Here is a 24,150-nt window from a genome sequence, read left to right on the forward strand (position 1 = left end):
GTAATTTGATTTACTCTTTCCCAACATTCAGCTGCCCTCAGCTCTGCATTTAGCTCCATGTTCGGGCTTTCAGTTTACTTTTCCGTCAACTTATAAACAGTAGTGGAGCAGGAAAAGTTAGACTCTAATTGGCTGTTGTCACGCACATTTCTGACATGTTTGATCGAGTAAATATGCTCACAGCTGATCACTGTAATCCACCTGAAATTTCTCACAATCACTAATTGCCAGGCCTACCTTCAGAGGTACACTACAGGCCAAGTTGCGAGTCTATGTCCGCAGACAAACTGGTGACCGTCTTAATGCACCATGCGTAACACTGACAATAAAGCATGGAGGTGGTAGTGCCATGGCATGGTGAAGTTCTGCAGGTGATAGAGTAGGAGATGTGTTTGAAGTAAAGGAAGTATCATGAAGAAGGAACAGTACCAATCCATCCTCCAGCATCATTCAGTTCCATCTGGACTAAGACTGGTCAGTCGAAAAAAAATTTTTGGAGCAAGAAAATGACCCTGGTTTTTTTTAAAGAAATTATGGAATAATTAAAATATTTATACTGGCGTATAAAGGGTTAAAATCCTGAAAATGATTGAATGTTTTGTAGTTTTGAACAAGTCTGAAGTTGTTTAACAGATTTATGGGAAAAAGAGGAGAAAAAATATTGATGTATGGTGATTTAATACCAGTTTTGTGTGCTTGGAGACTTTTGTCACAAAGGTCATGAGAGGGTAGTAAATTTGAGGAGGGCACAAGGGTTGAATATAATTTTTTTCAGACATTTTCACGAATAAAGGCCTTATGCCTGATCCTTGTTTTAGAAAACGTGTCTTTTCACCTGTAAACAATGTTGATATGAGACAACAATAGCAGTTGTAGTATTGAGAATAGCTCAGAATGAAGGTATCAGGACTTTTCTTACCCCGGTCTCCATGCAGACGACGCACTCTGAGCTCCCGGGTCCATCCACGGGGCTGGGGGCTGAGGGGGTGACCGGAGTCCCCGGGGTGAGCGGTGGGCTGGGCATCTGGATGTTGCTGGAGGTGCTGGGGAGTGTCAGAGGGGGGCAGGGGGACGGAGCCGTGGGGGCGACTTCTTCATGAAGCTCCTCCTCCTGCTCGATGGCCTTACAAGCTCCTGGAGGAGGAAGAGAGGGTATAAGGAGACAGCAAACTGACGGGATTTAATTCTCCTTATTGTAGAAAAATCCATAGAAAGAAGGGAAACGACAGGTACATTTAACAGGAGACTCTAACAGAGAATTGTGTTCGAATTTAACATGAAGTATTTAGTGCTTTTCTTTAAGTACTATTACATTTAGTATTATTGTTAATTATTAGTAGTGATTTTTATACCAAATTAGGCTGTTTTGTTTACTTTCCTATAATAAATAACGCTATTTTATGGAATATTAGACATTATGCACCTTCATATGATGATCCAAACAGTCTACCCTCTGTTGTCGGTTTCCTTTAGTTTCTTTTAAAACTAATTCAGCGGTTCAGGTTTTATTCTTAAAATATTTGAATATAAGTATGTAACCATTTACAGTGTGATATACTGTAGAATCACCTGGATTGATGCCATCATGTAAACAGCTGCACTAAACTATTTTATTGTAATCTTTTCTACCAATTAACTGTTAATAAAATATAAGACAATGATCTGATTTTCCAAAGAAGCCGATTTGCGTTTGTTGAAATTTTTGAGCTGCACTAAAAGGTAGAGCAACACTTTTAACGATGACCTTAAAATAAATATATAATTGAATTTACACATTAACAATGTCAACAAAAACTGAACATTATGGTAAATGGACTGCCTTTATACAGCACTCTTCTAGTCCTAGCAACCACTCAAAGCACTGTTTGGTGCTGTATGTTCTTTATTAGACCTTACATACCACGCTTTCTGATAGAATATGCGTAATGTACCTTCAGGGTAGCGGTCCCGAGCCCAGTTTAGAAGAGCTTTCTGGATTCCCACTTCAATGATGCCGAGCTGAAAACAGAGAAATAAACATTGTGCTCATTCTCTAATAGTTAAAGTCAAACATGGACAACATGATAGCTTCCCAAAAGTGAAGCCAAAACATCTCCATTGCCCCCTGGTGGCTGGCTGCAGTATGGGTCAAAAACCCAGCCCAAACTAAATTAAAAAAATAAAAATAAAAGTGCATGTCAAATAACTTTTTGTTTGTTCTAGTGTTGAGGTTGACAGTAGGGCTCCATAGAGATACTGGTGCAGCTGCTTGAGCCAACTCTTCTGCAGAGAGGTTGTAACTGTCTCAGAAACATTTTATTTTGTGCTAGTTGTTTATGTTTCAGACAAATTCATAATCATTCAAGTTCATAAAGTCATTAAAAGGTGATTAAAAATGCAATAGATAAGATGTTAAAAAGGTTTATAAACATGTCTAAAGGATAAAATGTTTGGTTAAAAAATGTATTGCCTTTATGTGGGACTTTTATTGTGAAGTATAACAGGGTCACAGTTTGATTTGAGGACATTGTGGGAAAAGGCCGGGTCAGAGCAACACGGCTGTAGAGAAGAGCATGCAACTCCAGAGTGACAATGTGTTTTTGAAACTTTTATGTCTTTATTTTGTTGTAGTTTTCACGGTGTCTGCAGACGTACAGAGAGAGACAAAAATAAACCTTCAAGACAGTATGACTGTATGAATCGTGGCCATTAATTTCGCTGGACCGTAGTAGTTACAGAGGTGACTTTGTGTTGACGTAAACAACACAGCCGATAACTGAATTCGGGTGTTGCAGTATGCAGGTTTTTCCATTAATAACTTAGGCTCTGGCAGCCCGCTAGACTCTAATCTGTCCTGCCAGACTCTCATGTACTGCGATAACGTCACATTTCAAGCTACTGAAAGTTATTTTGCGTTGTGTTGCCGTTGGTCAGCAGAGTGTCTGTCACCCGTCAGTCAAACCCAGACCAACCTCTCCGTCCTCCTCCGAGACATGAGGCGCATTCACACACTGACACAAGCACGGAATTTACCGAGCTGCCCTCCACACTTCTCCGCTTGAAAACATGATATACAACGTGCCTTCCCGTCTGTATCAGTCCCGCACCCACATGATTGCGTCGTATGCATGCGCCAAACTAAATCCTATCAACCTGTCCGGGCCGTCAGATCCAAACACACTGCTACATTATGCCGCTTGTTAAATTGGCTTTTAAAGTTGTTTTAGTCACAATAAACTATGACCAACTGTTTTGAATAACTTCCTGTCACTAAATGCATACAGCTTTCAAAATAACAGCACAGTGTCGACCGCAGAATTTACAAGAAGACTGTCAAAATAAGATGCCTTAAAGAAAACATAAAAGAACCCTTATTCTCAAATTTGGGCTTTTATGGAAAAAAAATGTATCCGGGGCAGCATGCCCCCAGACCCCCCTAGCCAGCTATTTTTCCACACTGGCTGGGTGCTCCTTGTCCTAGTGGAAAGCATGTTGACGGCAATTCAAAATGACACAGTAGCATAACGACAAAGATTCTATAATACAGTATCTCCGGACTGTGAAAGATGTTATGTGAGGTGTTTGCTCTCATTTAGCTCTCAAAGTGAACAAGATTGATGTATTTTACTAGCCTGGGTATACCCAGACTGCCTTGCGCGCTCGAATTTAATTTCGAACCTCCAGACGGTCTGGCAACCACGGGAGTTTCTTAGCCCTGTTTTAGGGATCCAATCACAGAGCGGAGAGGGACGGCAAGACGATGACGCGTACTACTCGGCACTTGGAAGCTTTCCGGATCCAACATGGCTGCTGCAGACGCGAAACTCTCTTTAGCTGTAGATGGTGTTTTAAATAGTTTAGAGCGAAAGTTGAAAGGCGAAAGGTCTCTCGGCGGCTCCGCTGAGATCACCGGTGTTATGGTAGCGGGGCTATTAGCGTCGCTAGCGGCTATTAGTGCCGCTAGCGGCTAATAGCTATTAGCGTCGCTAGCGGCTAATAGCCCCGCTACCGCGGACAGCGGAGCCGCCGAGAGGCCCGCAGCAGCTTGTTTATTGCCCATAAAATCAGTGGATGTGTGTGGCTGAATGACATGAGGGGGAATAAAGCGTGAAAATAAATAATCTTGCAGAAAGCGAGAACTGGAGAAGCAAAGCAGCAAACAACACTCTCTCACAGACACACACACAACAAACATCCATCTCTGTTGCTCTACTACGTCATCTGGTATAACTGATCTGATTGGCTAAGAGCTACCTACAGACACTATGATAGACATTCTAAGCGCCCAATAAACGGCTCCGGAGGATCGTAAACCACACCTCCTCTACGGAGAAATGAACGGCTGGATTCCAGACCTAATCTCCAATGAGATTTGGTCTGGTGTTAGCCAGGCTAGTATTTTAATTAAAAAATGTCCAAAATTTTCTCGCCGGACCACCTAGATGGTTCTGTAACCCCTCCACAGACTCTGATAAAATCCTGTGGAAAACATTGTTATGTAATGTGTCAGTACTGATGCTGCTGGCGTACCTTCTTGAGGTCAGAGGAGTTCATGTGGAGGAGGGCCTCTGTTGTCACTCTGTGGTGAGCCAGGATGGGCAGGTAGTGCTGACCTGACAGTCTGCACAACAGGTTGACCAACTCTTTCTCCACACCCGCTTCCTGCAAATAATAACATCACAGTTCAACATCAACACGGTTTGTTTTTCTGATCCTTCTGTGGGTCCTCTCTGCTCTGTGCTGTACCTGCATGCGCAGCGACAGCGGCTTGGCATCCAACAGTCTCTGGTACTGGATCATCCAGTAGTTCTGCTGGTTGGACTCAGACTTCAGCTCCATCTCAGCCTGGAACAACAAACAAATTATGGAAGTTAATTACTAACAGGGAGCAAATGTGAGTAATCTCTGACTCCACAATAGCCCCATTTAAAGGCATTATACTGAAAGATTCCCAACAGCAATGGCATGTCCAGACTTGTTCACAGGGATGGCCTAAGAGGGGCTAAGTATTATTTTGGGCTGTGGCAGACTGGGTAGGGTTATTATATCTGTCTGCACAACTCACATGAATTACTAACACTGCAGTATCTCATAGTTTATTACAGTTCTGTGTTTAAAATTGTGATTAAACTCGTCATACAGTTGGTACAAACTAAGGTTCTGCCCCTGATCAGGCAGACAGCCCATCATTTCATCAATCAATAATCAATAATGGGGTGGCACCTCGGCTGGCCAATCAGATTCCAAGGGTGGCCTGGAAGTGCCTTAAGCCTGAAATCTTTCAAAAGTCTAACAGGGGTCGCCAACAGAAGTCCGGTCCTATCTATCTCAAAACAAACTGAGACAACTTGTCACTTGATTTATTACTTCAGAAAAAGTTCTCGTGGCAAGATTCTGGTCTCAATCTCTAGTTTCAAGTCTTCTTCAAGACATTATGATGTTAAATGTGTAAATAATGGTCCCATTTAGAGGAAAATAGATGTAAAGCAGGGTCTGATTTGGGCCGTGGCTACCTTGTGATTGGCAGGTCACTAACAGGGCGAGCGGTCAATCAGGATAGAAGCAGAACAAAGCGTATCCACGGCAACGTGTACATCTAAACAGCCGTGAACTTCTTTCATTTTTTCAGAGAGGAAGACATGAGGGAATGGCTCAGAGTTGGGTTTGAACATGGGCCAAGATCCGCACAACTTCACCGGTTAGCGGCTCAGAAAGCACCTGCCTCAGGTTGGTACTTTCTGAGCCGCTACTGACTAGTCAACGCTGACTGGATACGGTTGAGGCGGCTGCTTCATGCATGCATGATTCAGGTGCAGACTTTTACAGGCTGGACGCTGAGGGGTTAACATCTCCTGCTCTGACTGCAGCTGGGAGAGACTCCTGCAGGAGGACTGGACCGCTTGTGAGTGCTTTGGGACGGCGCTTTCTACTTGTTAAGAAGAGTAGGAACCAGTCTCCAAAAGTCTCTAATAACACCAGGAAAAGTCATTAGATTTGTTGCTAGATGCTTTTTAAAAAAAGAGTCTCTAGAGGGTCTGAACAGTCGCTAAATATAGAGATAAAGTCAACACTGCTTGCCACGTCAGTCTGTTGTCAAATCCAAACTCCTTTGGTTAGCCGCTACAAAAGTACCTGTATGGGAACAGGGGACGAGGGGAACTCACTAGTGGGTGGAGCCAAAACACTCAGCCACTTTCCAAAAAGTACTCAGTGGAAACACGTCTTATAGTGTTCATGTGAAATGTAGGATTACAAGCAATTTTGCCAGATAAAGATTACGTTTCCCAGAAATTTAAAGCCCTTCTATTGTGCCACCTTATATTACCGTACCCAGTGAGGCCAGTTTACAGCAGCTGTTTCCTTACCAGAACCTGCCGCAGCTCCTGCTCTCTCTGATCTCTCTGCTTCAGTAGCTGCTGCAACATATCACTAAGAGCTGTACGCTGGCCCACCAGAACCTCCTACACACACACAACACACAACACACACACACACACACAGTGACAACAGTGACAACACATTGTAATTATTAAATACTTTGAATTCTGTTTTTGAAGCTCAGCCCTCAGCATGTGTAATGATACATTGTTGCCATGGAGCAATGACATGACAACAACCAAAATAAATGTTATTGTAATCAACAGGACAAAGTAAAAAACAAAGTAAATGTGGGAAGGCAATGAAAGAAGGCAGTGATACCCACCTGCAGGTTCTCAGCATCCAGATTGCGTCTTTTAATCTCCAATCTAGTCAGCTGCATTAATTCACCCTCTATGAGCTTGATCTGGGGATAGTGGAGAAGCAAACATGAAGCTAGCAAGCTAGCAGGGAGAAGGCACATGCTGCCGAGTCAGGATGAAAACTCTGATGAGATGATATTCTGCCTTATTACACAGGGTTTTAATGGGTACCTGATTAGTAACCAAAGATTTTTAAAAATGAGTTAGCTTCTGGTGGGCTTGGGTGACATAAAATAAAGAGCAAAACTGGGAAAAAAATGATAATAAAGCCCATTGTCAGCATAATTAGTAAGAAAGTGTGACCAATCATATCGCCATATGTGGTTTGATGATTTCCCTTATTCAACGTTAACAGATTTTGTGGCCACTAGGAGGCAGAAAAACAACACATTTAAAGTTGCAATCCTCTGCACATGCACTACTGGTACCCAGATGCTGCAAACCACACTGTGAAATTACTCCACTACAAGTGAAAGTCCTGCATTCAAAACTTACTGAAGTAAAAGTACAAAAGTATCAGCATCAAAATGAACTTAAAGTATCAAAAGTCAAAGTACTTGTTATGCAGAATGGATCCACTCAGGTTGTTTTATACATTTCAAATATATTATTACATTATTTGTTTTGATGCATTTATGTAAGCAGTGTTTTAATTCTCATTAAACTACTAAATATACTCTTATAAGATTGAATTTAAAAAATGTCTAATCACTTTAAATTTATCATGTTTATGATGTTCATGTGCTTAAAAATGCAGTGAAGTAAAAGTAAAACGTTACATAAAATGGAAATACTCAAGTGAAGTACAAGTACTTCTAAATGATACTTAAGTACAGTACTTGAGTAAATGTACTTAGTTACTTTCCACCACTGGAAATGTATGAACTACGCAAGTTAGTACATATTGTGCACAGTGTACAGCATGATAGAGTATCCAGATTCAGTTCTTTTTAAGGTTGACATGGCAACATGTTTGCCCTGTCTACTGGATGCTTAAAAAGGAACTGTTAGCTTTTTATTTGAAGTAGTGCTCATGTTGACTGAATGAATATAAGTCTAACATTTACTCTCCTTTTAGCTCGGCTTTTGGTCTCTATCAACTCCTGAAGGAAATATAATATAACAAGGCTGATGTGAATTACCTTTATCAAGGTTCTTTGTGGTGTATAATATACCTTGTTTTTCCATGTTTGTATATTTTCTAGTTGTTTTACAATGTTGTGATGCTTTTATTTTGAAAAGGTGCCATCCGGTGTGAAACGGGTGCCTTTATTTTGAAAGGTAGTGTCAGGAAATAAGAAATCGGAACAGTAAAATGAATTACCAATGGTAATTATTAAATATAAAGTATCAAAAAGGCTTCTAAAGTGCCTGGCTGACAGGTGCACAAGGTTTGTTAAAGTTTATTTTCTTCTGTCATGGATATAAGTGGCTAATTTTGTTGTCCTAACCATTATAAAAGTGTTTATTTGCTATTGTATCGTGACTCAAGTATTGGGAAAAAATCGTATTGTGGGGCCTCTGCGGATTCAAACCTCTAGTTATAATATAAACTTATCAAACTGCTTGCTAAACTTATAATGAACAAAACATATGTGACTTTGAGCTCCATCAGTGTCATAAAAAACAACATAAAGAGACCAGTGACAGGTTTAACCCGAACCCCACCCACCTCCCCCCATGCACACAGACCTGGTTGCGGATGTATCCGTGCACAGCGTCTTTCTGCAGCTGCAGAGCCTGGAACGCTGCTTTCTGCATCTCCTCCTGCAGGGAACAACCACAGGACATGACAACAGGTGAGATTTTTTGATTCCTCCACCAGGCTCGCCGAAGACATATACAGGAACCACATACCTCCTGTAAGATTTGGGCAATGGCTTTAGATTTGTCCAAAACCTGGAGGGACAGCATCTTATCAAACTTCCTGTCCAAGTTCTCCATACTGATAGAAGAAAAGGGGAGAGAAACCACATGCAGAATTTAAAATGTTTTTTTATTTGTTGTTTTTGCATCTCAGATCTGTGTGTGTGTGTGTGTGTGTGTGTGTGTGTGTGTGTGTGTGTGTGTGTGTGTGTGTGTGTGCGTGTGTGCGTGTGTGTATACCTTCTGTAGGCCTCAGACACCATGCTCCGTCTGCGGAAGTCGCTGGCCTGCTGCAGGAGGCTCATGGAGCAGCTGTCTGACAGCATCTTCTGCATGGCCACTAAAACAGAGAGAGAGAGACGAGAGGGAAGAGAAGGTTAAAGTTCTGAATGTAATGACCAGCATCCCATTCTAGCTGGAATAGGTTCAAAACAAACCCTCTGTTCAGAGCTCGGTGTAGGATGTACGGCCACGAGGTCATTTAAACCTACAAGGTTTAACCCACTCAGGAGTTAAAGGTGGGAAAAAATCGATACAGACTGACTCGCTGTCAGTCCTGGTTTCCATTTCAGACCAAACTGTGGTGTGTGCCTGTTTGCTGAGGCTACATTTGAAAGTTAAAGTCCTCTCTGATGATACTTATATGTTGTACTGAGGTACGAACCAGGCGACAACCTCCCGGTCTGAGCAGTGAAGCAAACCTGGAAGTGTCTTCAGCCAAAAGTCCAGCAGGGGGCGCCAACAGTGGCTGCAAAAGAACTCCGGTCCTATCTATCTCAACACAAACTGAGACGACTTCTTACTTGATTTATTACCTCTGAAAAAACATTATGTTCTCAATCGCTACTTTTAAGTCTTCTTCAAGACAATATGATGCAATATAATGCTATACCGATTCATGGCCGCCTCACTTTTAGGAATATACTGGATCCAAGGAATCTATATTAGGATATCGCTTTTTCGGGAAGTTGTTGCTGCAAAGTTTGGCTAAAGTTTTGGGGTTTTTTCAAAAAAAATTAATATTACTTCTTTTTAAAATATTTTTTCCATTAAATCTAAAGTTTTAATGCAAGAAAAACAATTAATCCGTTAAACAAGGTTAAATTACCATAAATTACCCAAAAAAGCCCCCTCAAAATCGCCAGAAAAAAATTTAGAAATTTTGCGTCAGGATATCGTGTCGGGAAGTATTGGAAATAATGCTGCAAAGTTGAGCTATTTTAATGTTTCATTCCAAAAATCAGAGCAGTGAAGCTTGTTGTTTTGGAAAGTTTGGTAAAATGCTGCAGTTGTTGTCGTCCATACATGTTTGATATCAGTTCAGTTCAGTTTGACTGAATACTTTGTTGGTCAGTCTGTGAGTTTGACTCTCATTGTGGAGAAATAAAAAGACTGAACTGAGATGAATAAACTGAGAATTTTCTACTATTTGACAAAACAATTCTGATTGAATTTAATTTTGTTGGACACAAAATGCAGATAAACAGTTAAATTGCAATATATTGTATCGCAATACTTACCATAAGACAGATAGTTTCAACAATAATGACAAAAACGTATTCACACATTCAGGTTACCAACAGTAGCTTTAAAGTGACGGTTTGCTCCATATTATTGTTAATATGTACATAAATGTAAATAAGTTTGGTTTTATTCAAGTGACAATGGATGGATCACTGTAATCTGTTTTTAGGAGCAGGTCATTGGCTGTGACAGACTTTACATATAGAACAGTGTTTAGGTAAAGCTGCTCACCTGCCACCTCCCTCTTCCTCAGTGAGTTGGCCTCCTCCTGTGTGATGGCAGTCAGATGCTCCATACGGATCCTACAAGGGAACACATCCAAGACATGTTCAGTTTTTTAAAGGGTAAAAAAAAAGTAAAAATGTCCAAATTGTAATACAAATTCTCTTTTAGGTCTGGCTCCTCGCTATTTAACAGAATTATTAACTCCATAAGACCTACTTAAATCACTTCTTAAAACCCATCTTTATAGACTAGCATTTATGTAAAGTTTTCTCATTTACTACTCCTTTTTACTTTTTTATTCCTTTTACCTTTTATTTTCTGTGCATCTGAGAACATCTTGTGATTTTTCCTGCTCTGTTTTTTTATTGTTTTTCTTTTAATGTAAGAATTGTTTTTAGCCTTATGACATCAATCTGTGTAATGAACTGCTCTCTGTCGAACACTTTGTAAGCTGCTGTTTTAAAAAGGTGCTATAAAAATAAAGTTATTATTATTACAAGTAGCGACCATTCAAATCGCTTTACACACTTCAGATGTGAGCGGTGCGTTCACTGCCTCGGTCTTCTGTCATGTTAAGTGAAGTGTAATCTGCATAGACAGCTGTTAAAATCACACAAATATCCTGCTCTATATGTGTTTTGAAGTTATTTACCGCGGCCTTCACCAGGCTGACTGACAGCCAAAATGAACTGTAATTACGTGATTTACTGGATAGTTTTCATGTCTGCGTCATGAGAAGAAATCAACAATGTTTGCATATATTGGTTGATTGATTTTATTTTTCCCGCCCACTGTAGCGAGTTAAATTTCTTTTCTCTATGGCTGCACAGCTAATCAATCATAATTTGACTGACATTAGAATTTGGATATGATTCACAGTGTTGCATTAGTCTCTTTAGAATAGAAAAATATAGTAAAATGATCACGGTGCGTTGTTGTTTTTGCAGGGATCTGTACCAAACAAAGAGTTTTTGTAAATGTGTCTATAAAATATGACATCTCTGCAGCACAACAATAATTAAAACATGTTTCTAAAATACCATTCCGAATTGCCTTTGACAATTATTGATAGGCCTTCTTTCAATTTGGATTTTGCACTAATTTTGATAACATTTTGATTACTTATGCAGCCCTAATTATTATGCTGCTCCATGCTGACTCAAAGTTTTGCTTTGATGTTTTAAAGGCCCTGTGTGCTGTCATTGCATGTATATTTTCCTTCCCCTCAGAAGCACTTTGAGCATCTTTACTTGGAAAGTGCTCCATAAATAGACTCGGCCTGATAAGTGGGAAACAATTGGATAAGTGCTGCTGATATGTTGCAGTGCTTTCTATCTCTCGGCTGTAACAGATCAGGAGGTCTGTCCACTCACCGGTCTTCCTCCATGGATTGAAGAAACTCAGCACTTTTTTTCTGCCTGAAGAGATTAAAAAGAATATACAGAGCAGTTAGCAGAGACTCATCTTTGGAAAATTCAATTCAATTCAAAGAACTTTATTTTTTCCGTTAGGAACTTCACATGTGGAGGAGCAGAAACAATACAACAATACATACAATAAACAATAAACAAACATACAAAACGCACGCGCACACACACACCCACACACCATCAGCCCACACTAGACATATGGCAGATAATAAAATCTTTGCTGAGCCTAGTGAAATAAATACGTTATTAATACCTCCATAGTATTAATACACTGTGTACGTGTGGTTGTGGGAGTGGGTGCACATGTGTGAGTAAGTAAGTGTGTATGTGGTGAATATGGCATAGCTTGTCTACCTGCACTCTTCAATTAATTTGTAATTGATTTTTTTTCTAATTGTTTGTATTTGCTTGTTTTCTGTTGTTTTGTTTTGTTTTTTAACTGTAATTATGTATATCCATTGTGAAGCACATTGAGTCTGCCTTGTGCATGAAATGCGCTCTATAAATAAAGTTGAATTGAATTGAATAGTGGAGGTGCAATAAATAATTAATAGTAGTTAAAAAAATATATAAAAAATAAAAAGAGTCCAGGTGTTAAAAGAGAGTTCAAAAAAGGGGGCTCAGCCATTCAAAAGTCTTATGGATGCCGAGACAAAGCTTGACAGGGCTCTATTTGTCCTTAGTTTAGGTGCTCTGTATCTGTGGCCTGAGGGTAATACTGGCTGTGGCAATACTGGACAAAGCTTCTATGATGTGACACAGATCCACACACCAACAAAACAAAGCGTCCCACCTGTTGTTGTCCATCAGCATGTTGCTGATGCGGCTGCTGATCCCGTCTTCAGCTTGTCTGACCTTCTCCAGCACCAGCAGCCTCTCCGCCTCCTGGGCTCTCTGCTGCTGGCTGACCCCCAGCTCCAGGCGCTCCTGCTCCTGAGTATCACATAGATTTAACACACCCATTTAGCTGAAATCAACACAAACAAACCACTTTAAAAATGATCATGCCAGTGTTTCATCGCCAAAAGGTAGCCTAACTTTGGAGTTCCCTCCCAGACAATCCAGCATGGCATGTTTGGTACCAATGGTATCCTCAGGTCTTTCAGTTACATCTAATACTGTTACAGTTACATTCTGATATCTGATACAATTTCACTGTTCGTATGCACATAGCTCATCTATCTGATGCTGGTGCAACAGAACATGTTTTGTACCTGTCGGACTGAGTGGAGGATGTTTTCCTTGCGGGAGTGGTTCATGAGTATAAACTGGGTGTGCTCGTCCTTCTTCTGCTCCAGGTGCCGCTCGAAGTCCAGCTTGGCCTGGTGCTTCTGCTCCTGAAGGTCAGAGGGACAAAATCAGAGTCAGAGTCTTTCTAATCTGACTTTTAATCTCATAAATCTGCAATTTTTTTCTCGCAGACTTGCCACTTTTTATCTCATGAATCTGCTCCTTTTTTTCCTCATAGATTTGCCACTTTTAATCTAATCAATCTGCTACTTGTTTCTTGTAGATTTACCACTTTTAATCTTATAAATCTGCAAAAAAATTCTCGTAGATGCTACTTTGTTGTTATAGATTTGCCACTATGAATCTCACATCTGCTACTTTTTTCATGTAGATTTGCCACTTTGAATCTCATAAATCTGCGACTTCTTTCTCATAGATTTGCCACTTTGAATCTCATAAAACTGCTACTTTTTTCTTGTAGATTTGCCACTTTTAATTTCATAAATCTGCTTATTTTTTCTCGTAGATTTGTCACTTTGAATCTCATAAATCTGCTACTTTTTTCTTGTAGATTTGCCACTTTTAATCCCATAAAATTGTGACTCTTCTCATAGATTTTCCAACCTAAATCTCAATAATCTGCTACTTTTTTCACATAGATTTGCCACTTTTGATCTCATAAATCTGTGACTTTTTTCTTGTTGATTTGCCACTTTTAATCTCATAAATCTGCTACTTTTTTTTCTCATAGATTTGCCACTTTTAATCTCATAGATCTGCTACTTTTTCACGTAGATTTGCCACTTTTAATCTCACAAATCTGCTACTTTTTCCTCCTAGATTTGCCAAGTGTTTCCTGTAGATTTGCCACTTTTTTTTTTAAATATTAAATTTTTTTAATACTTGGATCTCATACGCCATCATAGATATAGTCTTTTTACAGTATTTATTTAATGTAGGTTGCTCAGGATTTGCAAATAATTGCGTTCTGTTTTTACGTCAGCTGGCCAACTCAGTGCTGTGACTAGTGGTCAAACAGAATATAAACACATATCAATCGTTTCACTAGAGTCCCATACCTTTCTCTTCTCGTAGTCACTGAATTTGTTCTGCAACAGAAAGTGAGGACAATATAATTAGACTTCCAGTATAATCAACAGAAAGTTGCAGCAATTTACAAGGTTCAAATGAAGTGCTACATAGCGGGTTTGCTCCTGTGTAGGGTCTTGCATGTGACAGCTACTGTACCTGCCAGGCCATGTCCAAGCCATCCAGACAGTCAGTGTTCTGTTTGCCACAGTCATTCTCCAGCACCGGCAGGAGGTACTGGGACGGGGGGCAGTACTCCTCTCCCAGCTCTGAAAATCACATCAGCCAAAAAAATCCAATATTATTCTCTCATACAGTCTTATATATTGGCACATGAATCCTAGCCTGGGTATACCCAGACTGCCTTGCGCGCTCGAATTTGATTTCGAACCTCCAGGCGGTCTGGCAACGAGGCGATTATCTTAGCCCTGTTTTAGGGATCCAATCACAGAGCGGGGAGGGACGGTGAGACGATGACGCGTACTACTCGGCACTTGGAAGCTTTCCGGATCCAACATGGCTGCTGCAGACGCGAAACTCTCTTTAGCTGTAGATGGTGTTTTAAATAGTTTAGAGCGAAAGTTGAAAGGCGAAAGGTCTCTCGGCAGCTCCGCTGTCCCCCGGCTCGGAGCGAGATCACCGGTAGCGGGGCTATTAGCGCCGCACGGGCGGTTTCTGCGGCTCGTTGCGCCGAGCCAGTGAGACCGCCGGTCACCGCCGGTGATCTCGCTCCGAATCGGGGGACAGCGGAGCCCCCAGAGACCCGCAGCAGCTTGTTTATTGCCCATAAAATCAGTGGATGTGTGTGGCTGAATGACATGAGGGGGAATAAAGCGTGAAAATAAATAATCTTGCAGAAAGCGAGAACTGGAGGAGCAAAGCAGCAAGCAACACTCTCACAGACACACACACAACAAACATCCATCTCTGTTGCTCTACTACGTCATCTGGTATAACTGATCTGATTGGCTAAGAGCTACCTACAGACGCTTTTGATAGACATTCTAAGCGTCCAATAAACGGCTCCGGAGGATCGTAAACCACACCTCCTCTACGGAGAAAAGCATTGAAGGTGTCCAGACCTAATCTCCAATGAGATTTGGTCTGGTGTTAGCCAGGCTACATGAATCCCATGCATTTTGGGGATTTTCATTCTCTTACTTCTACTGACTCTCTCCAGTCATACAATTCAATGAAAAATGAGCTGAACCAACGAAGATTATGTCTTATATCATGTTTAATCATATTAAGGCCTAAGTTAATACCTGTTGCACAGAGTTTTTAATACATGAAAGGCAGCGGTTTGTTGTATCCAAGTTTCAGTGCTAAAGAACTTTGCTGTCATCAAAACACTCATTGAGTTTGAGAGATCCTAAGGGACAGAGGTCATGGTTTAAACAGACATGACCTGCACAGACAATATCCACTATAAAGAAGGAGCATAGTGCTATAGTAGTACTCCTTGATGTGTTTAAATAGGTGAATATCAGACTTGTTCTTCAACAGCATAATTGTGTAGGATGCATGATTCTATAGCGCATAGCATTTTGTATTACACTGTGTTATGAGTTGATAACCCGTGTTTTTGCAGCACTTAGACCCAAACAAGCAATCACTTGCATGCACACAGCTGCATGTTTAAACAGCAGAAAATAGATAAAGCTTAAAAATAGGTTGCATTTACATTAAGTAAGAGCCGAACCAGTTGGATTGATATTGATATTAAATAGAGTTATAAATGTTCTTTATAAACCCAGTTGGAAAAAACTCAAACTGACAAATTGAATCAGTTTTAGTGAATAGGGAGAAATTGATTTTTTTTTATCAAGCAGCAAGAATATCTATACATATATATTAGAGTTGGGAATCAGCGTGTCGGCCCTACGATACGATTTTATCCCGATACTCGAGTCACGATACGATATTATTGCGATTTTAAGCATTTTGCGATATGGTGAGTATTGCGATACAATATATTGATATTTAAAAGGTTTAACCGAAATGATGTCAATGTTTTTTAATGAAACATAAAAAAGCCGAACTTTGCAGCATTATTTAGACACGATATCCTGACGCACAATTCCTACATTTTTTCTGGCAATTTAGATTTTTTTTTTCTGACAAATTTAAAATTTTTCTAGTAATTCTACTTTTTTTCTGGTAATTTTTACTTGAGCCCAACTTTTGCAGCGTTTTTCATATTCCTTAGATCTTCTAGTTTCATATGATACCAGGATCTCCAGTATATTCCTAAAAGTGATACAAAAATGGCAAAAATCCTGACGCTAAATATCGATACTTGGCGGCCAGTGATCGATATCAATTCTTCCCTAAATGTGGTATCTATAATCAGTCTAAAAATCGGTCATGAGTTCTGAGTGTGTGTGAGATGTGAGAACAGTAGAACCTTACCGCTGCAGAGGAAGCGTTGGATGCTCTCTGTGCCTTCTGCACACACAGACGCAGGTGGGAAGGTCATCATGGCAGCATCAAGTGTACAGCTCTGCAAAAACACACATACAGGGGTTTGTTTAGATCTGTAGTCTTTTAGCTTTCCTGTATTCCTGTGAGTTTAAATCCCAAGACACACACCTCTAGAGTTCGGATGTTGACAAAAGCTTTGGGCAGCTCGACGATGTTGTTGTCGCTCAGGTCCAGGGTGCGCAGGCTGCTCAGAGAACCGATGGAGGACGGCAGCACACTGAGACCGTTACCTGTACAGGTACACAGTGATGTGAGAAAAACAAAATTTGACTTGTACAGGACCAGAGTGAGCAGGAAAATCTGTGTATCATTCGTTCTTTCCATTTTCAATTGGCAATCAAAAATCAAATAATGAAAAATTGACTGGTTATTTTGTTATTTGCTTTCGATTATAACACAAAAAACGAAAAAAAATGCTTGTTTTTTCATATTTCAATATTAGGTTAAGATCAAAAATACGAAATGAAAAAACGGGCACAAGGACTGAATTTGATTTTAATGTTTAATTGTTCGGGTTTACGTGACCCGGAAGTTTGACTGCGGTCAATTGAGCCCTCACTCACTTCTCTGTAGTCAAACCAGCCGTCCCTATATAATGTAGTTCGCCCGTATTGTGATATTTACGGTAAATTCATTGAAACTGCTCAGAGCGAGCTGATATGAAGGATAAACACTTTACGGTCATTCTTTCTCCCTTTTTTTTTACCCGCAGAGAGGAGATGAAGTATTAAATTGACCACGTAAAATTATTAAATTGCGTTGCGCCGAAAATGTATTTGTTGTGTCGACGTGCGGTTTTCAGTTGCGTATTTCACAATAAAGTGATAACACAACCAGGCCAAATACCAGATAAATATGGAAATAAGATTAATTGCATGATATTCACAGAACTGTTCACTGTGGATTTTTAAAAAATAAAACGTATTTGGACCGCAGTCAAACTTCCGGGTCACGTAAACCCGACCAATTAAATATTAAAATCAAATTAAGTCCTTGTGCCCGTTTTTCCATTTCGTTTTTTTGATCCGAGCCTAATATTGAAATATGAAAAAACAAGCATTTTTTCATTTTCGTGTTATAATAGAAAACAAATAACAAAATAACCTGTCAATTTTTCATTATTTGATTTTTGATTGCCAACTGAAAATGGAAAGAACGAATGATACACAGATTCAGGAAGCTTCATACCCTTCAAATTAAGAGTCTGCAGAAGCCGCAGATCTCCGATGCTGTCAGGCAGGGCCTTCAAACGGTTCTTCTCCACATTCAGGATCTGACAGGACACAAAATGTACACACGTGGAAGGTGAGCGGCATTTATTCACACTCATTCTCCCTGCAGTTTGAGTACAGACCGAGCTTTACCTGCAGCGACGTCAGCCTCCCGATGTCTTCTGGGAGAGAGGTGAGCTTGTTCTCATGCAGATCTAAAACCTTTGGAAGCAGACAGAGTCAGTCATGGCTGCTGTTATGAAGCAGGAGTCAGAAATTCTAGCAGAAATTGCAGAAGTTGCACAAACAAATTAAGATTTTCCTTTAAATCCAAGTGAAGGTTTCCTTAAAATAAAATCAGAAGCACAAAACATATTCAAGTCTTCTCCCTAATGTTTTCTTAAATTTTCCTCCGTATCTTAGACTTATATTTCAGGAATTGTGTTGATTTTTGTTCAAACCAGTGGTGGAAGAAGTATCCAGATCCCGTACTTAAGTAAAAGTACTAATACAACACTATGAAATTACTCCACCACAAGTAAAAGTCCTGTATTCAAAACTTACGTAAGTAAAAGTACAAAAGTATCAGCATCAAAATGTACTTAAAGTATCAAAAGTAAAAGTACTTGTTATGCCGAATGGACCCACTCAGATTGTTTTATATATTCTAAATATCTTATTACATTATTTGTATTGATGATGTTATGTAAGCAGGGTTTTAATTTTGTAAAGATATGGCTCATTTAAGTACTTAATATACTGTTATAAGATTTGATAAAATAAAAAAAGTCTAATCACCTTAAATTGATCATTTGTTTTATGTTGAATCTCGACCTGAAAAGTAACTAAAGCTGTCAGCTAAATGTAGTGGAGTAAAAAGTACAATATTTGCCTCAAAATGTATTGGAGTAGAAGTATACATTTACAGAAAATAGAAACACTCAAGTAAAGTACAAGTACCTCAAAATTGTACTTAAGTAAAGTACTTGAGTAAATGTACTTAGTTACTTTCCACCACTGGTTCAAACCAAAGTGAGTAAAAAAACGTAAGGTACCTCTGCCACTTAACCACAACATTGCTGTGTTTATGTTAGCTTCATTGTTTTTTTGGGCTATGGCACATAACGTATCCATTAAGGAGAGAATCTTCATTATGAAGGATTTATGCAGCCTACAGAGAATTCTTTCAGGCGTACAGTAAGTCTAACCTAAGGATTAACTAAGTTAACTTCAGTAAAATGTTATTCCATCCTGTTTTGTTGGACTTCTTATTGTCAATAGTTATTTTGTTTTTGGCCAGAACAGATGGACCACTTAACTTCTGACTTCTTGAATACATTTTTGTTACTTTTTCCTTCCGCATTCGTTGCTTCGTGTATGCTGTTATTATTGGATCAATTTTACTTTCAGAGTCTTTTTAATTGTTCTAGAAGTAGGATTTTTTCCTCCTCCGACTAATTTTCTTTTCTTCTCTTCTGCCGTTTCAGAAACTTATCAGGCAGACTGTGAGAAAGGATAAAACTAACAGTCTCCACAGAAATTATAGAACGTTACTACTGTAGATCTTAAGATTTCAGTGCTTAAATCTCCCATCAAGCTTGTATTGTGTTTACAAACCTTTAAAGTGGCAAGAGTGCCTATGTCACATCCTTTGGGGAGCAATGACCTCAGCTCATTGTTATGGAGGATAAGGACCTGAAGGAGGCACACAGAGAACATGTTGCAGAATGAGTGTAATGTATTTACAAAAAAATTGTTTAACTTTGTCAGTTAGAAATATTGTCTTTGTATTCAATGGCATGTTGCTCTCAAAGGATTTGAAAAATTATTGCATTCTGTTTTTATTATGTATTTTTAACAGCAGCCCAACTGTTCTGGAGTCTGGGTTGTATAAACAGAATGCATCAAATTCTCAATTCAGTGTATAATTACAAAAAAACTAAACTTTATCAGTTTAAACATTAACTAAATTGTCTTTGTACAGTTTTCAATTAAGTGTACGTCAAAAAGGACTGGCAAATATAACATTCTGGTTCATTTGCTTTATAGACAATATCCCAACTTTTTTGGGAATCAGGGCTGTAAATAGAATCAAAAATAACCTTACCTTCTTCTGTAGCACCCTGCAGATGGAAAAGGCACTTGAGGGAACCTGTGGCAGAACACAGCATTCATGTTATCATCTGCAGACCTAACCACTTACTAATCACATCATTTGAATGTATAAGAAAACAAAGGTTAAAACCTGGGGTCTATTCCAGAAAGTGGGTTTAACAAAGTCTGAGTTCAACCCTGAACTCTGAGTCGACGAATCCCGACCTGGATAACCATGTTTCCATTTCAAAACAGCTGGTCAGACTAAGTTCAATCAACTGTGACCCACACCAGACTATCACAGGGCTGACACACAGAGACAGACAACCATTCATGCTCTCATTCACTCCTATGGGGCACCAGTTAAACCTAAGATGCATGTCTTTGGACTGTGGGAGGAAGCCGGAGAACCTGGAGAGAATCCACACTAACACGCTGAGAACATGCAAATCAAGGTTATTATAGTTAATGAAAACTAATGAAATAACGAAAACTAGAATTGAAAAAACATTTTCGTTAACTGAAATAAAAATAGTTTTTAAAAAAAACGATAACTAACTGAAACTGTATTGTGTGGTTACAAAACTAACTAAAACTAACTAAAATTATAGTGAAAATGTCCTTAGTTTTCGTCTTTGTCAACTTTTTTCATACGTAAACCTTTTTGGTTGATATGAAATCTATTTCATCTATCTGGTTTTATGACTTAGTAAATTTATTGGGGCTGAGATGGATAAGACAAAGGAAACAAAGGAAACATTTATTGTGACCTTATTGAATCTGGCACCCAAAAAATACCCCATTACAAAAAACTAAAACTAACACTAAAACTAATAAAAACTAAACTAAAACTAAGCATTTTCCAAAAAATAAAACTAATCAAAACTAGCAAACTCACTCTAAAAACTAATTAAAACTAACTGAATTTGAAAACAAAATTGACAATGAAATTAAAACTAAAACTAATGAAAAATCCAAAACTATTATAACCTTGATGCAAACTCCACACAGAAGAGCTGCAAGCCGGAGTCGAACCCATGACCCTCTTGCAGTGGTACGAAAGTGCCGAGTAAGATAATTATTTTTTTCGATCCTTTGTGTCATCATACCAACTCAGATTAGGGTACTTAATATGTGCAATGCACATGCAGAAGTGGAACTCTGAACTGAGGATGACTTACTGTGTAATATTTGAAACCAATGGTGGCAGAAACCGCTGTCCAAAGAAATTACTGATGGCGAAGTTGGGAAACTAATATCCAACCACATGTGACATACAGTAAACTGCTTGGTTACGGACTGAATCAATGAGGAAATGAAACAGCGTGTCGGGTTCTGTGAGAGTGAGGTTAAAGAGGCTCTTTCACATTCAAACTTTCTCTCATCTCGGGGTTAACAAACTCAGACTTCAGTTAACCTACATCCCTGGGAGTCAACATCCACACACATCAGTCCTGTTCATAAACGAGGCAGTTTTTGCTCAGAATTGACTCTTTTTTATAAGGTTTAATCATTATCAGTCATCCACTGACATCAACTTTTTATTTTAATGAAATCTCCATTGACATAAGAAGCAAAGAACAGGAGTTTGGTAGACCAACAAAAATATTTATACTCACAGAAAAATGGACTGCACTTATATAGCGCTTTTCTCCAAAGCACTTTACATTAAAGACTGCGCTCATTCACACACACATTTATGCTGGTGTCAGTTAACCCAACCAGGGCAAGATGTTCAACTACTCGTTTAAGCCTTACCGCATTTCTACCATTAAAACCGGGAGCGCTGTTGCCTTATTCTACCATTAAAGCCGGGAAAGCGGATACGTCGTTTTGTAGTATTTGTAGTTTTTTCCACCTATTTTTTGTCTCTTGGCCAATTAAATGCATCAGAATACATGTGGGAATGTCGCAATGCAACATGGGACTTTTCCAGAACTGAAATCATGGCGGAAAACGATTATAGCGGAGGGAGCTCAGATATAACAGCTATAAACTCTCAAATACTTTTTGAATTTCATTTCTATCTGCTACAGAGGCTGAAAAATCGATTATTTAGTAGGAAGCGTTTACACTTGTGTTGAATTTCCAGAAAAACTTCAGGTTTTAGGGGGTTATTTTAAAATCGCCCAGAGGTTTTACAGGCATTTTTTACAGGCGATTTAAGCCTAAATGGGTTAAGATAAACTCATAGTAACCTTTGTACAAACATGGCTAGAAGTTTGACAAAAAAATAAACATTTGTTGTACATTCAAAATACTTTTTGTCACAGTCCTCACCAATGACTTGCACTCAGTCAAAGAAGTGAAATGTCGTATTGCAACAACTACTGCAGCATTGACCAAGCTGAATCCCATTTGGAAAAGTAAAGCTATCACAACCAAGACAAATATACAGTTTATGAAGGCTTTTGTGATATCAACTATGGCATATGGTTGTGAATTATGGACACTGGACACAGATACTGAAAGACGAGTGAATGCATTTGAAATGAAGTGCTTTAGAAAGATCTTGCTTATATCATCCGCAGCACCAAACTAATGAAAGTGTTAAAGATGAAATTGTCTAGAAAAGTGGAAACCACTAAGCTTTACTCTCCACCATCAAACAAAGAAAACTGAGATGGTTTGGACACGTCACTCGTCATGGTGATGAATTGAGCTTGACTCGTACTATATTACATGGCAGAAAGAAGTGGCTCTTAAATATTGCAAATTGGACGAATATGACACCATATAATGCAACAAGAGCTGCAGAAGATCGATCAAGATGGAAAGAACTGGTGAAAAACATGATAGTTCACCTACGGCCACTTGGCTACGGATTATGATGATGATAAGTGAAACACGGCTCACACCTGCTGACAGTAACATACTCACATCTGAGAGCTCACAAGCTGAGATGTCCAGGATGTCATCAGCTCCTGCCTCCTTAGACTGAAGAGCAAAGAAATAACAATTTGTGTAAGATTTGTGTAAAATACACATTCTTGGGCTCACACATTCAGATAAATGCTGGAGAAGTTGTGGTACATACATTGGTAACCATATTCATATATTTTGGACATGCCCTAAACTGAAAAAATTCTGGGATGAGGTTTTTGATGCACTTGGAAAAGTATTCCAGAAAAGTTTGAATAAAGATCCCAAAATGGTAATGTTGGGACTCATACCAAATTACATAACTGGAAGGGGGAAAAAATATCTTTTACAAATATTACTGATTTCAGCTCTTAAGTGTTTCACTGTTAAATGGTTAAAACCAGACCCTCCAACATACAATATGTGGATTGAGAAGGTCTGGGAAATGTATCGCATGGAACAAATAACTTACTCCTTGAGGCTTCAAAAAGATATATTTGTTAACAGATGGAGACCTGTCATGACCATACTAATGCAATAATTTCATGTTACCTTTATTTTATTTTACTTTATTTCACTTAATTTAATTTGATTTATTTCCATTTACACAGTTTATTATTTAATTACTTATTGTTTGTTTGTGTTACTTTGGTTTAACCATATCATTTATACATACTTAACCTGATGTATATGCTTTAATGCTGTATTAAGCAGATCACAAATGAAAAACAGCAGACTAAATGTGAATTTGTATTTATGTTTGTATATGCTGCAAAAATTGAAATAAAATTTAAGTTTAATAAAAAAAAAAATACACATTCTCTCTATTAGACAGTTAAGTATATGAGGCAAATCAAACACCATGCCCCCCTCATGGACAGGTGCAATATTAGTTAGATTAGCTTGACTCTGTGCACTATATTTATATGTTTATATCTTATTTATACAGCTACAGATTTTATTTTTCACTTCGTTGTATTGTATTGCATTTCATTTTACTTTGTATGTTTGGCTTGACCGGGCCTCAGTACTTAATTTCGTGCCTCATCATGTGCATGCATGTGTTGTTGGTATGACAATAAAGAATTCTTTAATCTTTAATATGTACCTCTAAGAGGGGTGTGTATACTCTCCTTTATATTCCAGTGGTTTTTGGCTGATTGGTGGGTATACTGTACACTAGCAGAAAAAGAGGTGGATATACCCTCCACTACACCACTACCAGTAATAACTAGGGCTGGGCGGTATATTGGTATTACGAGTTACACCAATATATTTCAGAAAGAGATATATATATTTGAGACAATACCACCATATAAGATATAACATATATAATATCTTTTGATGTTGCCTTAACTAATGAAGAGCATCTGAATCTGATGAAATTGCTTCAAAAGATGTAAGGTTTAAATTTAA

The 24,150-nt window shown here is 38.9% G+C and overlaps 1 protein-coding gene across 1 annotated transcript in view; it reads right to left on the minus strand.

The window, feature by feature from the left end:
• The window catches only part of lrsam1 (leucine rich repeat and sterile alpha motif containing 1), a 31,894-nt gene that overhangs the window by 3,545 nt on the left and 4,199 nt on the right, over window positions 1–24,150 (minus strand). The window contains exons 3-24 of the mRNA XM_059357532.1: window positions 22,753–22,809; window positions 19,886–19,930; window positions 19,396–19,473; window positions 17,932–18,000; window positions 17,756–17,840; window positions 16,676–16,797; window positions 16,496–16,586; window positions 14,243–14,352; window positions 14,074–14,103; window positions 12,979–13,101; window positions 12,558–12,697; window positions 11,708–11,752; window positions 10,341–10,411; window positions 8,826–8,925; window positions 8,577–8,664; window positions 8,412–8,486; window positions 6,683–6,763; window positions 6,345–6,440; window positions 4,726–4,824; window positions 4,510–4,641; window positions 1,932–1,998; window positions 920–1,134 (exon numbers count right to left, since the gene is read on the minus strand). Coding sequence (XP_059213515.1) covers window positions 920–1,134; window positions 1,932–1,998; window positions 4,510–4,641; window positions 4,726–4,824; window positions 6,345–6,440; window positions 6,683–6,763; window positions 8,412–8,486; window positions 8,577–8,664; window positions 8,826–8,925; window positions 10,341–10,411; window positions 11,708–11,752; window positions 12,558–12,697; window positions 12,979–13,101; window positions 14,074–14,103; window positions 14,243–14,352; window positions 16,496–16,586; window positions 16,676–16,797; window positions 17,756–17,840; window positions 17,932–18,000; window positions 19,396–19,473; window positions 19,886–19,930; window positions 22,753–22,809 — 2,019 coding nt within the window. The remainder of the gene's footprint in view (window positions 1–919; window positions 1,135–1,931; window positions 1,999–4,509; window positions 4,642–4,725; window positions 4,825–6,344; window positions 6,441–6,682; window positions 6,764–8,411; window positions 8,487–8,576; window positions 8,665–8,825; window positions 8,926–10,340; window positions 10,412–11,707; window positions 11,753–12,557; window positions 12,698–12,978; window positions 13,102–14,073; window positions 14,104–14,242; window positions 14,353–16,495; window positions 16,587–16,675; window positions 16,798–17,755; window positions 17,841–17,931; window positions 18,001–19,395; window positions 19,474–19,885; window positions 19,931–22,752; window positions 22,810–24,150) is intronic.

This window comes from Centropristis striata, chromosome 19 (genome assembly GCF_030273125.1).
Source record: "Centropristis striata isolate RG_2023a ecotype Rhode Island chromosome 19, C.striata_1.0, whole genome shotgun sequence".
Lineage (NCBI taxonomy): Eukaryota > Metazoa > Chordata > Actinopteri > Perciformes > Serranidae > Centropristis > Centropristis striata.